The sequence below is a fragment of the Eubalaena glacialis genome, chromosome 9 (genome assembly GCF_028564815.1).
Source record: "Eubalaena glacialis isolate mEubGla1 chromosome 9, mEubGla1.1.hap2.+ XY, whole genome shotgun sequence".
Taxonomy (NCBI): Eukaryota; Metazoa; Chordata; class Mammalia; order Artiodactyla; family Balaenidae; genus Eubalaena; species Eubalaena glacialis.
In genome coordinates, this window is record NC_083724.1 from 116569469 (window position 1) to 116584176 (window position 14708).

The following is a 14708-nucleotide window of genomic DNA, read 5'->3' on the forward strand; positions in this document are numbered from 1 at the left end:
TACTTACAAAACATAGAGAATATCTTTGTATACATACAGCGACTGGAAAGAAAGCTTATCTGAAGGGGTTGTGACTTATTTTCTTTTTTTTTTTTTTTTGTAGCATTGGTGGTGGTGGTAGTGGTGGTGGTAGTTCTGTGTATTGGGGGAAGGGAGGAGTTATATTTCTTGCAAGCGGTGTTTACCGCAAACCAAACTTAAGGTCCCCTTCTCAACTTGGGTCAAGATGCTCTTAGAGTGAAGACTCATACTGTAGCAACTCGTAAAGGAGCGGTCCATCTCGATACCGAATGCCTACCGCGGCGGGGGTGACATACTGCAGAATGTTAATAGTCCTTCTCAACCTCCTGTCTACAAAATGAGCATCCCAAGCTGGGTATCTCTTTCTTGGCATGTCAATCTTAATGAGGGGCCCTTCTGGGTGGTAAGGACGCCCCAACGGGGTAGAGGGCCCCATGGGTCTCACTTGGAAAACGGGCAAGCAAGTGTCAGCCGTGAGATCCTCCTGTTGTTCCGTTACGGCTCTGGTAGGCGTGACCTGGGTCCCCCGGTACCCAGGGGTCTGAGGCGCCATGGGCTCAACATCGGGGGGCAAAGGGATGCCCCAGAGCAGCTCGGCACAACAGGAGCTGGCCAAGATCTTAGCTCGCGGCCCCGTGGGATGCAGCACACCATAATATAAGAGCATCACTGCAATCCCAGCCACAAAGCTAATAAAGACACAACACAGTGCTGGCACCGCAAAGGAGTCAGTGGTCTCCGGGTCTCTGTAAAAATACCAAAGGAACGTCAAGGCAGCATTCTCGGTCAAGACTATCGTATAATATGCAAACATTCGATATCGAGTCCGCCCTTCCTTGACGTTAAACCAGCAGAAAATGTACACAATCCCTACCACCATGTTGAAGAGGATCTCCTCCCACTTGGACATGCAGAAGTCTGTTCCGCCATGGATGATCCAGAAGGCCATGGCGCACCAGTGAACCACCACGAAGATCCCGAAGTAGAGCTGGAAGATGGAAGCAAAGAGGGCAAAAGAGAGAACTCTGGATGAGATGGTGAAGAGGCGCCAGAAGAGGTGGATGACGGCCCCTCTGTAGCTCATACTCTTCTTGTCGTCCCTGGAGTCCCGCAGCAGCTTGTGATAGGAGGCTAGCACCCAAGCCAGGGACATCAGGGAAGTCACAGAGGAGACACCTGCCGGAAAGACACAAACCCACACAGTCAAAACCGTGGACCTCACAGCAGGGCTGCCAGCCGAGGAGACGCCCACACACACCATGATCTAAAGGAGGAGGGAGAAAGAAACACAAAATCAGGACCCGAACTTGGAGGCCATGGCTGCCCCCTAAGCTGACAGCTTGTGAAATCTAGCTTCAGTGTCAACGACCCAGTCCAGAACTTCTGGACATCCACGGCTCAAGAGTGAAGCTGAGGTTGGCGTGCTTTGCCAAGGGGCTGGAGAGCCAGGACCTCTGTGCTGGCTCACCACCTCTGCTGTGGGAGGGACCCCATGTGTTCTATTGTAGGAGATCATAAGCTCACGGCGGGGTCGGTGTCCTTGTCACTACCAGGCTGTGCTCTCAGAGCAGCCAGTAGAAGGCATCACCGATTGTGAAGACCGAGAGCTTACTAACTGCCCCAAGCTGCACAACTGTTCTACTCTGAGAAGGCTTTTTTTTTTTTTTTAATAGCTACTCTATTTATTTATTTATTTATTTATTTATTTTTAGCTGTGTTGGCTCTTCGTTTCGTGCGAGGGCTTTCTCTAGTTGCGGCAAGCGGGGGCCACTCTTCATCGTGGTGCGGGGGCCACTCTTCATCGCAGTGCGCGGGCCTCTCACTATCGCGGCCCCTCCCGTTGCGGGGCACAGGCTCCAGACGCGCAGGCTCAGCAGTTGTGGCTCACGGGCCCAGTTGCTCCGCGGCATGTGGGATCTTCCCAGACCAGGGCTCGAACCCGTGTCCCCTGCATTAGCAGGCAGACTCTCACCCACTGCGCCACCAGGGAAGCCCTCTGAGAAGGCTTTGGAGTCACCCTTCACCTTCTCGTCAGCTCACTCAAGGCCAAGCAGCCCTTAAGGGGATCTTCTTCTATCTGGCATTTCCCCATCCACTCCCTAAGGCCACCCTAATCAAGGACCCGGGGATAGCCTGTGTTTCTCTGACTGCTTTCTCATTCACTCTTGTCTCTCGTGGTCTCCCCACAGCCCTTGTTGCCTTCTCCAATCAGCCACTGTTCAAGGTTCCCTGAGGCCTTGACTGGTGAGGCCCTGTCCTTCTCTGCTTCTGTCCTGCAATGAGCAGTGTAACTTGGGCTTTGGGGATGCCTTTCCCCTCCCTAGCCTGGTGAGCTTTCCAAGGCCTCTGCATGTCATTACCTACATGTCTCCTCAACGAGCAAGTGCATGTGTCTGATCCCAAGGGATGGTAGAGCAATTTTATTTATGACGCTGCCTATGTGATATTTGTAACTCAGTCAATCTAAACACAATAAACAGTGGCTGGAGTCTCTCCAAATCCACCCATGAGCAGGCAATCATGAGTCAGGCATCGTCATACCACCTCCTCTGGGGCAAGACTCCCTTGCCCCTCTGCTCCTTCAAGCATTATCTCCACTCAGTCCATCTAGCGCCTCTTTTGTTTTTCTTCTCTCCCAAAATTTCAGAATTAAATGTGGCTAAATTCAGCTGGAGTCCTGAATACTACCCCAAGGGCCACCATCTCCTAATCAAACTCCCCACCTTCACCCCAGAGCACGATTCCCCTACGGCGTTCTTCCAGGCTGACATCAAAGTGACCTGGTCGTTTTCTCTCTTAAGCCCAAAGGTCAGATCCAGGAGCCTCATTCATCAAGAGACCCATGAAGCTGGCCCAGAGCTCCAGCCTTCTGTTGGTCTTTCCCCGGCCCCTCCTCATGTCTCCACTTGAACCTCAGTGAAGGATCAAAGTCCTCTGTCACTCCCTCCTCCCCGCCCCATGCATTTGTCCTTCCCCACCCATCCCACGCGGCACCTCCCTTCCAACATTTCAGGGAGATGCACAGGTTTGCAGCTTGCAGAACATCAGAGTCTGATGCCAAAAACCAGTGTGTTGGCAGAGCACAGAAGAAGCTTGGAAGGTTAACTGTGACAATGAGTATGTGTTGCTTTTGCAATAATCACGGCCAATGTGGAAAATAAACAGGGAAGAAACAATCCCAATTTCTCCATAGAAGCCAATCTTGAAAACACCTGATGATTTACCTCTCACTTTTCTGGAAAGTTCTGAACACAATACTTATGTGTGTCCTGCTTTGCCCTTTGTACACACAGGGCGTTTCCACCAGCCTCTGCTGAAGCCATGTGGTCTCTTGCGACCATGTCACAGTGGCGATGCTAACCTTTCAGAGCCTCCTGTGCTCGTGTTCTTTTGAGGCTGGGGCAGGGAGGGGAACGGGGGTCCCTTGGGAGTCACGTGATTTAGGCTATAGGTTTCTGGATGGCAGGGAATGTGCAGTCATCCTGATCGTCTGGGCCAGGCTTATTACCAACACTGGAGCATCCTCGGAAAGCTTCTTTGTGACATTACCCCTCTCCTGGTGAACCCATTTCTTGAGGCTAAAAGTGATACATCTCAGAGGTGCTACCGACCCTCAGTGATGAGGGGGAGCTCTACAGCAGCTGAATGGAAAGAAGACTTGATTTTTCTGTTTCTTCTAATAAAGCAAAAGGTATTACTTCCCCTGTTTGCAGAAAAGCACAAGCTCGTGAAGTAAGAAGTTAGCTTTTGCCGAAGCGTGGTCTAATCCAGTCTAACTCTGAGTGTGCTCTGGAACAAACTTGGGGTGCAGAAGCAGGACAGCCCCTCTGCTGTCACCGTCCTGATTTCATTGTTCGGTGTGCTGTGATGGTAGCCCCATCCATGCCCAAAATGAGCAAACAGGAATTCAAACGTCCACTGACCGCATTGGTGAAGCGAAATCCAATCCTTCATCGTCAATCTATCTTCTGGGTCACCTACGCCACTTCCAGATCCGTTCCTGTGGTTTCAGGGTATTGCAGAAATCACTCCCCTCTGAGCCGACCCACACACTGCCCTCGGTCCATGGTCAGCACTTCTGGAAGTTCTCTCTAGGATGTGGTATGAATGTTCCCCAAATGTCATAAGACATCACTGCTAAATTACAAGGGGGGCTCGGGAGACAGTCACATGGAGGACTGAGAGCTGACACTCGGCCGGGGGCCTGCGGGCTGGCTGATGTCCAGCCCCCGTCTTACCTCTCTGCCTCATCTGTTCCTGACATGGTGAAGCTGTAGATCGCCAAACATTATATCCTCTGGAGCTTCACAGACCACCCACTTCAAACCCACTCATCCAACAGGAAACAGAGGCTACCCCAGAGAAACCACACACCATGATTCACTGAGCATGTACCTTATTTAGAAGAACCCTGTGATGTAGGCACTTGTTATGGGCAATGTCCCCACCTCTCCCACCCGCAAATTCTTATGTTGAAGCCCTAACCCCCAGGACCTTACTATGTGACTGCATTTGGAGATAGGGCCTTTAAAGAGGCAATTAAGGTAACATGAGATCATTAGGGTGGCCCTAATCCACCCTAATGACTATTGTCCTTATGAGAACAGATCATTTGGGCCCACAGAGATGCCTGGGATGTGCTCACAGAGGAAAGACCACGTGAGGACACAGCAAGAAGACGGCCGTTTGCAAGTCAAGGAGAGAAGCCTCAGGAGAAATCAACCCTGCCGACACTTGATCTTGGACTTCCAGCCTCCAGAGCTGTGAGACAATAATTCCTGTTGTTTTAGCCACCTAGTCTGTGATATTTTATTACAGCAGCCCTAGCAAACTAATACAGCGTTCCAATTCCGTTTTTTGGATGAACAAGATATTTTTCAAAAATCATATTTCTATCAAGAAGTAGAATTGGAATTCAAACTCAGACTCCATGGCCTTGAAAGTAGCCACTGTACTAATGGACCCTCCAGATTTGGCCTTAGAAGGGACTGGGCACTCTGGGGGTAAAGGATTTGAATCTTTGGCCAAGAGTGGACGGGAGGTGTAGTACCTACAGGTATCTGAGAGAGGCCCCTGATCATGGAGCTAAAAACCAAATTTGAATTCTCTTCCACCTTCCTCAGGAAAGTAACATTCAAGCCACAAAGAAAGAGATGACTCCAGCAGAATTAACTGAGATCACTTTCCCTCTGTTAAGTGATTAATCTTCAAAGGCCTGCAGCGTATATTATTACAGAGGGAGGAAGTGCAGCATTTTCCTCCTGCAGTGGCTCACTTGGAAGATTTCTGTCTGGCCCGAGGTCAACCCAAAAGTCAACGCATTATCCTGGCCAAGACCCCCCAAGACCACAGCAACTGGCTGTGGAAGCAGCCTCGCGGCCCCCAGTGAAATTCTCAGACAGACCTGGGCACGTTTATGATTCCTCTCACTTACAGCGCCATCATTTTCTGCATTGCAAAGATCAGACTGGAAATTGTAAAACACTCCACGTTCGGCTGTGACGAGTTCTGGGCAGTGACCTTCACGGCTTGCTCGCTTTTCCTGCTGCAGACCAGGAAGGGGGGATTGCAGCTGGCCCAATGGGTGACCCAAGTTCAGCCCCACCATCTGGGAAGTCACTAAGCCAGAGCCTCGTGGGGGCCACCCCCTGAGAAAGGCTTGGGACAGGGGCCTTGGGGCTCTGATCACCAGACCCGGGGGCTAAGGTTTCCAGAAACAGGATGTCCACACCTTATGACCAACGGAGCAGAGCATGAGGGGCTGCAGCCTGCAGTTGGAGGCCCTTGACCAAGGAGGGGCAGTCCTCTGGGAAGTCACCATCACCACCAATTTGGTGGTGTCCCTGCAATATCCAAGGGTCACTGTCAGTTGAATTGTTGCCAGTTGGGGAACAAAGCAAAAAATGAGTGTGGATGTCCCACCACGTGAGAAGCAGAGTAACAGGGTGTCTGGGGGAAGGTCGGGACCCTAAAATCAGAGAGGGGTGGGGAGCAGATGAAGTGGAGGAACCAAAAGGAAAGGTGTGATGCCGTGGAAGAGACCAGGGTGGCAGGAGGGCCGTCATCAGGGTGAGGTAGGGAGGCTGCAGTCTGGCAAGAAGAAGCAGGGCCATGACCCGGATGGACCAGCGCAGAGCGGCACTGGGGGCCAGTGAATGGGAGCCGGAAAGGGGACTTGAGGAGAAACCAAATCGCGAGAGAGTCTCGCCGGGAGAACGCTGCATGCGGGTTCAAGGAGTCTCTGAGAAGCCGCAGGAGCGCCTGGATTGGCCCCAAGGCTGTTTGTGAGCCAGGGCGAGTGGGGTCCACTGCTGGACTTTGTTTCCCAGAGCGGGGGCGGTGAATGCCCGGCCCCGTCACCAGCTGCCCTGTTCTCCCTTCTGCCACAAAGAGCTCCCTTCTGGTCCCACCGCTAAATCACACACTGGAAAACACTCAAGGAAGAGGCACTGGATGGGGCGCTGAGCAGAGCGGAGCAGGGGCAGGAAAAGTCAGCTGTGCAGACTCCTAGCTCCCAGCTCCTTTCTATCAGCGTGTCTCCAAGGGCAAGTGCCACCAGCTTACAAAGAACAGCTCCCTGGACCCTGCACCCTCTGCCATGAGATCCCACCTCTCCCGTCTCTTCTCCAACCTTCTCGAGGGTAACCTCCTTGCTCCCTTAACTCTCCCACCTCCCTTCACTCCTGACCCCCCGGTCACAACCGAGAGCTCTCGGTGAGGTTGACGACCAGTTCCTAAGTGTGGCATTCAGAGGACTGGGTCCATGCACCTCCCCCTGACTCTGACATCTGTCATTTGGATCTACTCTGTCTTTCACGCTTGACCATTAGCTAGTCCCCAGTTATGGCATCCTTTCCCTGCTGGGCTGTTATCCTCATTTTACAGATGAGGAGACTGAATCTGAATTTAAGAGATGTGGATGTGGCCATACTCCCGTTCTGACTCACCTAATTTATATGGCATTGTACCCCCATGGGCGGGTCCCCCAGAGATTCCCCAAACCAAGAAACAGGCTCAAGTTGCTATTTGTCTATCCACATGTCAAGGTCAACATCTGCCTCTCTCAGCCCTCACCTCCTCCCTCCTTACCACTGAAGCTAAGGTTTGGGGGAACTCCACCACCTGCTCGTCTAATTTCCATTGTCTATTTTCTCCAGATTGAGTTCCTATTAGACAGGCAATTCTTCTCTTTCCACCCATCAAACTTCCCCCATCTTCCTACATTTTTAAAAAGTCCAGTCTGTCCTTAGAAATGCTCTCAGAAAAAGATAAGGCAGCTGCGGGCACAGCTCTCTAAGCATCACTGCCTGTCTCCTGTACTAGCCTCCACCCAGGAGACACAGCAAGGGAGTGATGATACAAAGGTACTTTCCTACCCGGGCCACCAGGGAAAGGAAACCAGCCTCAAGGATGCCATCTGTGAACGAGGCTCAGAGACGTCAAGTAACTTGGCCAAGGTTACACAGGAGTAAGCAAGAGTGTGACCACCGACCCCTGGGATTATCTCACTCCTCACTCACGGTCTATGTGCTGGGGCCGGTCATCCTGTCTTCCGAGATCCAATTGTCAAATTGGCAGGAATTTTGTGGGCTGGCTGATGTCATGTCAGAGGCCTGAAATAGGTGTGGTGGGAATATTTACACCACAGAAATTGGCAAATGCTACAAATTAGGGTTCCTTCCAGCCCTGCTAAGAACTGGTTGTTAAGCATTTACCAGCACACCCCTTAAGCTTGCTGAACATTGTTGCAAATTAGAGGAGCCTCATAATGTTCTCCTCCACATTCCTACTCCACACTTCTAGGCAAATCAGATGCACTGCCTGGTGATCAGTCAGAATTATATTCTGTAAGTCTGATGTGGCAGCAACAAAGAAATCAATCTCCTTTTTCAACTTACACTGAAAATACATCCACAGTAAATAATTTAAGGTCTAACAGTTTTCTTCGAGCAGTAGACTTTTGCAAGCACTGACATATTCATTTTAGTCCCATTTCTGTATTTGGAGAGACTGTGATCCCCACGTGAGGTTACCACATGGGGTCACCTTAAGACACTCCTGACATTTCCAGACTGACCTTTAGGAAGGGTCAAAATAAAAGATGGCATCCATCACTGTGGATGTAACCCTCAGGACAGACACACCGGTAGCTGAGGCAATCTGAAAAAACCCAAGGCCAGTCAGAGTGGTGTGGTGTAAACATAGAAAGGAAGGGAGGATTGGAATAATTCAGGAAAGCTGACATCTGAGAAATTATACCATACCCTGGCTGAAGAAAATGCTCCTTAATATCAGGGAGATGGTCCATGGGGGACAGAATTCAAATCTGGCCACTACAGCAGTAGTCTCTGTTACAGAGCATTGTCTTACCATGGTTTCTGTGACAAATCTCTTTATTGGCTCTGAATTCAGGCTCATTATGTCACCTGCTAATCTCTAATAAGTTTCAATAACAATAATACCCCCTCTACTGAACAGCTACCTTGGCCCAGACTCTATGCTGTGACACCCATTAACCGGATCATTCTTCCCTATAAATGCATCTGAGGCTGATTTTAAGATGCGGAGATGAAGGCTCACAGTCTAAGCCACTTTTCCATATCAAGTAGTTAAGAAATCACAGAACCGGGATTTGAACACAGGCTACCTAACTCCACAACTCAGATTCTCTTTTGAATCACTGGAAAGGTATGTCTTCCCATCCCCATTCATAAGTGAAGAAATTAGCATTCAGGTTTATACATCAATTTCTTATCATTTTGGTTATCGAGCCCCTCTGATCATCTCTGTGAGCACCGATGGCCAATCTGTAGGCCTGCAAAGCCGAGGACCCACCCTGGAGGGCCCTCCCTGAGCCTGCCAGTAAGTGCAGAGGTGGTGACACCTCTTTTTCATCTCTCTTGCTCAGATTGTTGGGAGGACCTCCTAGTGGGTTTCCCTGCATCCGCCCTCGTCCCGACAGGCCACTCGCAATTCCGCCAAAGTGACTGAGCCGAGGTACGTCTCTCCTCGTGGCCTCCCAGGCATGGCAGCCTGCCAACGGTGCCTGACTTTCAACCTTTTCCCGGGGAGGATATGCCTTCCTGCCCTGCTGAACTCAGCTGTGCCTGTGACCTGTGCCAGCCACTGACACATGAGCAGAAGCATGTGTGTGTCACATCCAGGAGGAAGGGCGTGCTCCCTCACCCCCGCCGCGGCGACCTGTGATAGACGCGCAACAGCAAGACATGAACCGAAGTTGTTTTAAGCCAGGGAAACGGTCCTGGCCTCTAACCCCGGCGCGGCCAGCCTCTCCTACTGACACACCGCTTTGCCCAGGGTTAATGCCGTGGTCCCTATAAGGCCTGTAGGGCCCCTCGTGACCCTGCCTGGAGTTACAAGTGTATGCCATCGAGTCCCCACTCACGCCCCTCACCGCTTCCCTTCTCCGATGGCCTCAAACCTAAGTCCGTCTCACGGCACCAGGCCTTCATCCTGGGCCCTACATGAGACAGCCCCTTGCTGCTCCAAGGTCACCTCACGCCAGCTCCTCGCTCCCTCTCTGTCCCATGTGCTCCGGGCATAGTCCCGCCACAGGGCATGTGCGCTGGCTCTGTCCTCCACCTTGGGGCCCTTCCCCAGGTCCCCAAGTGTCACCTCACTAAGGCCTTTACCAGAGCTCGGCCTCTCAGCCAGGCCATCGCTGGCCAGCACACTGAAACCTGCAACCCCCAATGCCTGCCCCACCTTCCAGGCTTAATTTCCCACCTTAGCATCTCCCACCATCTCCATACACTTTCTCTCTTACTCGTTCCCTTTTTCCTTAAGTTCGTACGTACCGTGATGCATGTGAGCCCCCAAGGGCAGCGCAGCAATTGGTCAGGTCCTTCTGAAACTATGTGCAAAACCGTGTGGGTATTTTTCTCACGAGACAGTCCACAGCTGTCCTCTGATTCTCAAAGGGGCCCATGGGGAAAGGGGTCTGTGACCCACCAGCCATCTTCCCTCCCGCCATTTTCCCCAAAGGCAGGAAAGTGGAATTCCCCGGGAGCCTCCATTTATGCCTGTGTCCTTCAGAAGAAAACCTTGAGGGTACAAGACAGAGATGAAGAGGAATAACATTCAATGAATGTTCCCAATGCATCAGGCATTATGCCAGATACTTTCCATAAGTTCTTTTGTTTAATCCTGACAATAATCCCCTGAAGTGTCTACTGGTGTCCCATTTTATAGGAGAGGAGACCAAAGCACAGAGAGGTAAAAGGATTTGTCTAGTTACTGCAGGAAGCATGTCCTTTTATTCTGATGGTTTGCCTTTTGGGGTCTTGCTGACCCTGGAGGGACCGCCCCTCCCAGGTTTAGCAAATTCCTCAAAAGAGCAAACCACAAGTGCTTTTCATATGCAAAACAACCAGTCCAGAACGCACACCTCCTTTACTGGGCTCTGACACTCTGGGCCACTATCCCCCTGTTCTAATCACCCCAGGGCCAGGTACCAGACAACTAGGGACAGCGCTGTGCCCCAGAGCCTCCTGAAATTGTTCAGACTAGCCTATCCTAAGCCTGCTTCCCCTGCCTCACTCATTCCTTCCCTGGGAAACCACAATAAAGGCTCTTGCCCACATCTTCCCCTCACTCCCTCTGCCTCTTGGTGGAACCCGGTGCTTCCCCAGGTGGCCCCCCACCCCATGGTGTGGCATGCCCTCTCTTCTTGGGATCTGTGAGTAACAAACGATCTTTTCAATGGCAGTTGTCTCCTGATCTGTTGCCCTTGAGATGCCTAAATAACAACAAAACCTGTCTTTTAAAACAGTTACAACATTAGCAAACTGTTGGAGAGGGAGCTTCAAACCCAGTATCTCCAGCTCCAAAGTCCCCCATGGCTTGGGGTTACAAGGCTAAAGCCTCCAGTAATTCCCTTGTCCCATGGGCTCAAATCCAAGCTCCCACTCACGGTGCCCAAGACCTCTGTGTCTGGGCCCTGCTCCCAGGCCCGTGGTCAGGATCTAGTGATATTAACCCACTCACAGAGGCAGGAGAGTACCGTGGTTCTGAGTGTGTGCTCTGGAACCAGGCTAGATTCTGCCACCCTGCTGTCAAGTGATGCTGGGCATCATGCCTGTTTGCTCACCTGTAAAAAGGCAACAATAACTGAGTGCTCTTCATGAGGTTACTGTAAGGACCAAAAGAGAAATGGCTATGCAAGGGTTTAGCTCAGTGCCTGGCACTTGGCAAAGTACGACGCCCACATGAGCGGGTGTGAGTAGAGATACAGACCCCCATACACATGCTATGTTGTCTCAAGCCCCTTGGCCCTTGCTCGTGTCATCCCTCTCCCCTTTCCTGCTCATCCTCCAGGGCTGAGGTCAGCACCTTCTCCTCCTGGGACCCCCTTCTGACTCCCCCAGAATGCACTGGTACCACCTCTGCGCTCTCCACATCATCCTGTGCATTTCTCTTCGATGGCCACTATTTTATAGTCACATTTTCTGCTGACTGTTGGTCTTTCTCCCTTAACTGTGACTTCCCTGAGGATAGAACTAACATTTATTCTTGAGGGTAGAAAAACTGGCTTATCCATTCCTGTAATCCCCATGCCTGGTGCAGAGTTGTCACCCAACAAATGTGTCACCTGCACAGATACACTTTCCCAAGCAATGTCACAAATGCAAACCTCAGATAACCATGCTGTTGATGCCCTGACCACGTCTTGTAAACAGCTAGCTTCAATTGCTTAGTTAAAGAAAGCCACCTTCCCCGCTATATCAGTGTCCTATGGCTGCTGTAACAAATTATCACAAATTTAGTGGCTTAAAACAGCACAGATTTATTATCTGACAGTTCGGAAGTCAGAGTCTGAAATGGGTTTTATTGGTCCCAATCCAAGGTGTCAGAGGTTTGGGCTCACTCTGGAGGCTCCAGGAGAAAATCTGTTTCCTTGCCTTTTCCAGCATCCAGAGCTGCATTCCCTGCATCCCTTGGCTCACGGCCCCTTCCTTCCTCTTCAAAGCCAGCAGCATAGCATCTTCAACTCTCTTCCATTTGTCACATCGCCTTCTGTCCCTCCGATCCTTTGTCTCCTTCTTATAAGGACCCCTCTGATTATATCAGATACAACTGGATAATCCAGAATAATCTCCCATCTCAAAATCCTTAAATTAATCACATCTGCATAGTCCTTTTTGCATAAAGTGCCACGTATAGGCTCAGGGAATTAGGAAATGGACATCCTGAGGGGCCATATTCAGCCACCACCACCCACAATTACCCATGTAATAGCAGGGCAAAGGTCCTCAATGGGAATGTTACGTTTCCCCATTGTCCCCCACGCCCAGGACGTCTGGCAGACTTTCCTGGTTGTCACAGCTCGGGGTGAGGGCGCTACGGGCGTCTAGTGGGGGTGAGGGCGCTACGGGCGTCTAGTGGGGGTGAGGGCGCTACGGGCGTCTAGTGGGGGTGAGGGCGCTACGGGCGTCTAGTGGGGGTGAGGGCGCTACGGGCGTCTAGTGGGGGTGAGGGCGCTACGGGCGTCTAGTGGGGGTGAGGGCGCTATGGGCGTCTAGTGGGGGTGAGGGCGCTACGGGCGTCTAGTGGGGTAGGAACCAGGGGTGCTGCTAACTATTCTGCAGAGCACAGGACAGCTCCCCAATACACAGCAAAGAATGGTTTGGCCCCAGATATACTAGTGCTGAGAATGAGAAACCCTGTGATGGGGTTCCTATTCCTAGTTCCTCAATGTTCTCAAGTTAAAAACAAACTGTGAACCTGCATGTGTCAAACAGCTAGAGATTCAGGCTTTCTAGAGTTCCTCCTGAGAAGTGCTCAATATCCTGAAAGAGGCCCTTGGGGCGCAGACCAGTGACCTTGGGAGAGGCCATGAGAACAGCATCTCTGCGGTCTGATACCCGGACAATGAGGCCCTTCTGAGCAGCTGACCACGAGTTGACGGTTACTCTGGGAATATGGGGGAAGGCAACAGCCCCCCTCTCAAGGAGCTTCAAGGTCAAATACTGGTATTTAAAGGACCGGGCAGGAGGAAAGCTAAACCCAGCCCTCTGATTCGGTTGCCTCTTCTTTCTAAGATGCTGTCAGAGCTATCAAAATACCATCTTCACAGCCAACTAGATAAAGGCAAACTTTAGAGAGTCTAGAACAAATGTCAGCCACTCAGCTGGTCTGGCACAAGCCTCACGGATGCCTGGATCCTGGTGGGCCTGAAGCACACTGTGAAGAAATCCGTCTGCTATCCCTGGAAAGTTCCAGTAAATCCACCCTCATTGAGGAGCAAACAGCCAACCAGTCTCAATGCCCTGATGCTCCCAGACTGACTGCATTTTAACAGAGGCCATGAGATGCCCTGGAAAGCATGGGCTTTGGTACAAGCAGACTGGGCCTTAGTTTATTGTTTGTGACCCATGCGTAAAAACATGGATTTGGAATATTCAATATATATTTGATATATGTACATCTTTGATGTATTTACATACTATAATATATATATATATATATATATAGTGTATATATATAGAGAGGGACAGAGACAGAGAATGTATATAGTACAATGTACATACATAGTGAATATATAGAGTGTATATATACAGTATTCTATAGCACTAAAGATGTGCCTACATGTTCTATTCCCCTATACACACATATATAGACTCAATTATATTTGAAATGGTATTATTCATGTGTTACTTGTTATTGCCTGTCTCCCCCACGAAGGGCAGAGACCCGCCTGCCTGGCTCACCTCTGTTCCCCCAGAGGCTAGCGCAGGGCCAGGCGTGCTCAGTGCAGATGTGTCTCAGGGAGCCTGTGTGATGTATTATCGCTGACCGTCAGACTTCCCTATAATATTTTGACAAAGGCCTAACCTAACTGATTTTCTCATGCAATCATGCCCTCCCAAGAGAGAAGCAGGCCTGCGGCCGGGGCAAGAGCATCTCCAGCTCAGTCTCACCTTGCAGGGCCCTGGGATTCCAGGTTTGTAAGTGGGGGGAGAGGAGGGGCCTGCTGGGATTCTAAGCTACAATGATGTAATTTAATCTAAACCCCAAAGTCATTCCCTCACCCGAGACACAAAGTAACCGCATGTGTAACCCTTACCCCTAGTCCCCAGGTGGCTTCCCCTCTAATCTCACAGGGTCCCCACCCATCCCTTCTGAGTAGATTACGGCAGGTACGATTATTCCCAACTTAAAAAGGAGAAACCGAGACTCAGAGAGGTTAAGTGATGCGTCAGAGATCCCAGCCAAATTAACGGGCAAGGGGGGTGGCTAGAAGCCGGCGCCCACAGCTGGAGTTCCCACCTTTTCTCCTGTCACATCCCCCCTCCTCCCCCGCAAACTGCTCCTCCAGCCAACCGGCTCTGCGTCTCCCTGACAGGTCACCGCATGATCTGACCACCGCAAGAGAAATCCTGGGAGAAGAAGGGCTTGGGCCAAGGGCAGGGGCACCGCCCACTCCTGCACGAGGGACTGAAGGGTGGGGAGGAGGGAGAAGTGGGAGAAACGGGGTGCGGGGGGGACAGAGGCGCGAGACTGGCCATTGCAGGCTGACCTCGCCGCTGCTGCTGCGCCCTCGGCACTGTGCTGGGCTAGAACCAGCACTCTCCACGGTCCTGGCCTGGTTAGCCAGGAGGAGCGGCCCCTGGAGCCCTGGAAGGGACTGTGTCAGGAGGCTGGGGAGGGCTCTCAGACCGCTGTTG

At 51.3% G+C, this 14708-nt stretch overlaps 1 protein-coding gene across 1 annotated transcript in view; it reads right to left on the reverse strand.

Annotated features, from left to right (window-relative positions):
* Positions 1 to 232: 232 nt before the first annotated feature.
* Positions 233 to 14708, reverse strand: part of XKR6 (XK related 6) — a 279753-nt gene continuing 265277 nt past the window's right edge. Inside the window, exon 3 of the mRNA XM_061199467.1 lies at positions 233 to 1197. Coding sequence (XP_061055450.1) covers positions 233 to 1197 — 965 coding nt within the window. The remainder of the gene's footprint in view (positions 1198 to 14708) is intronic.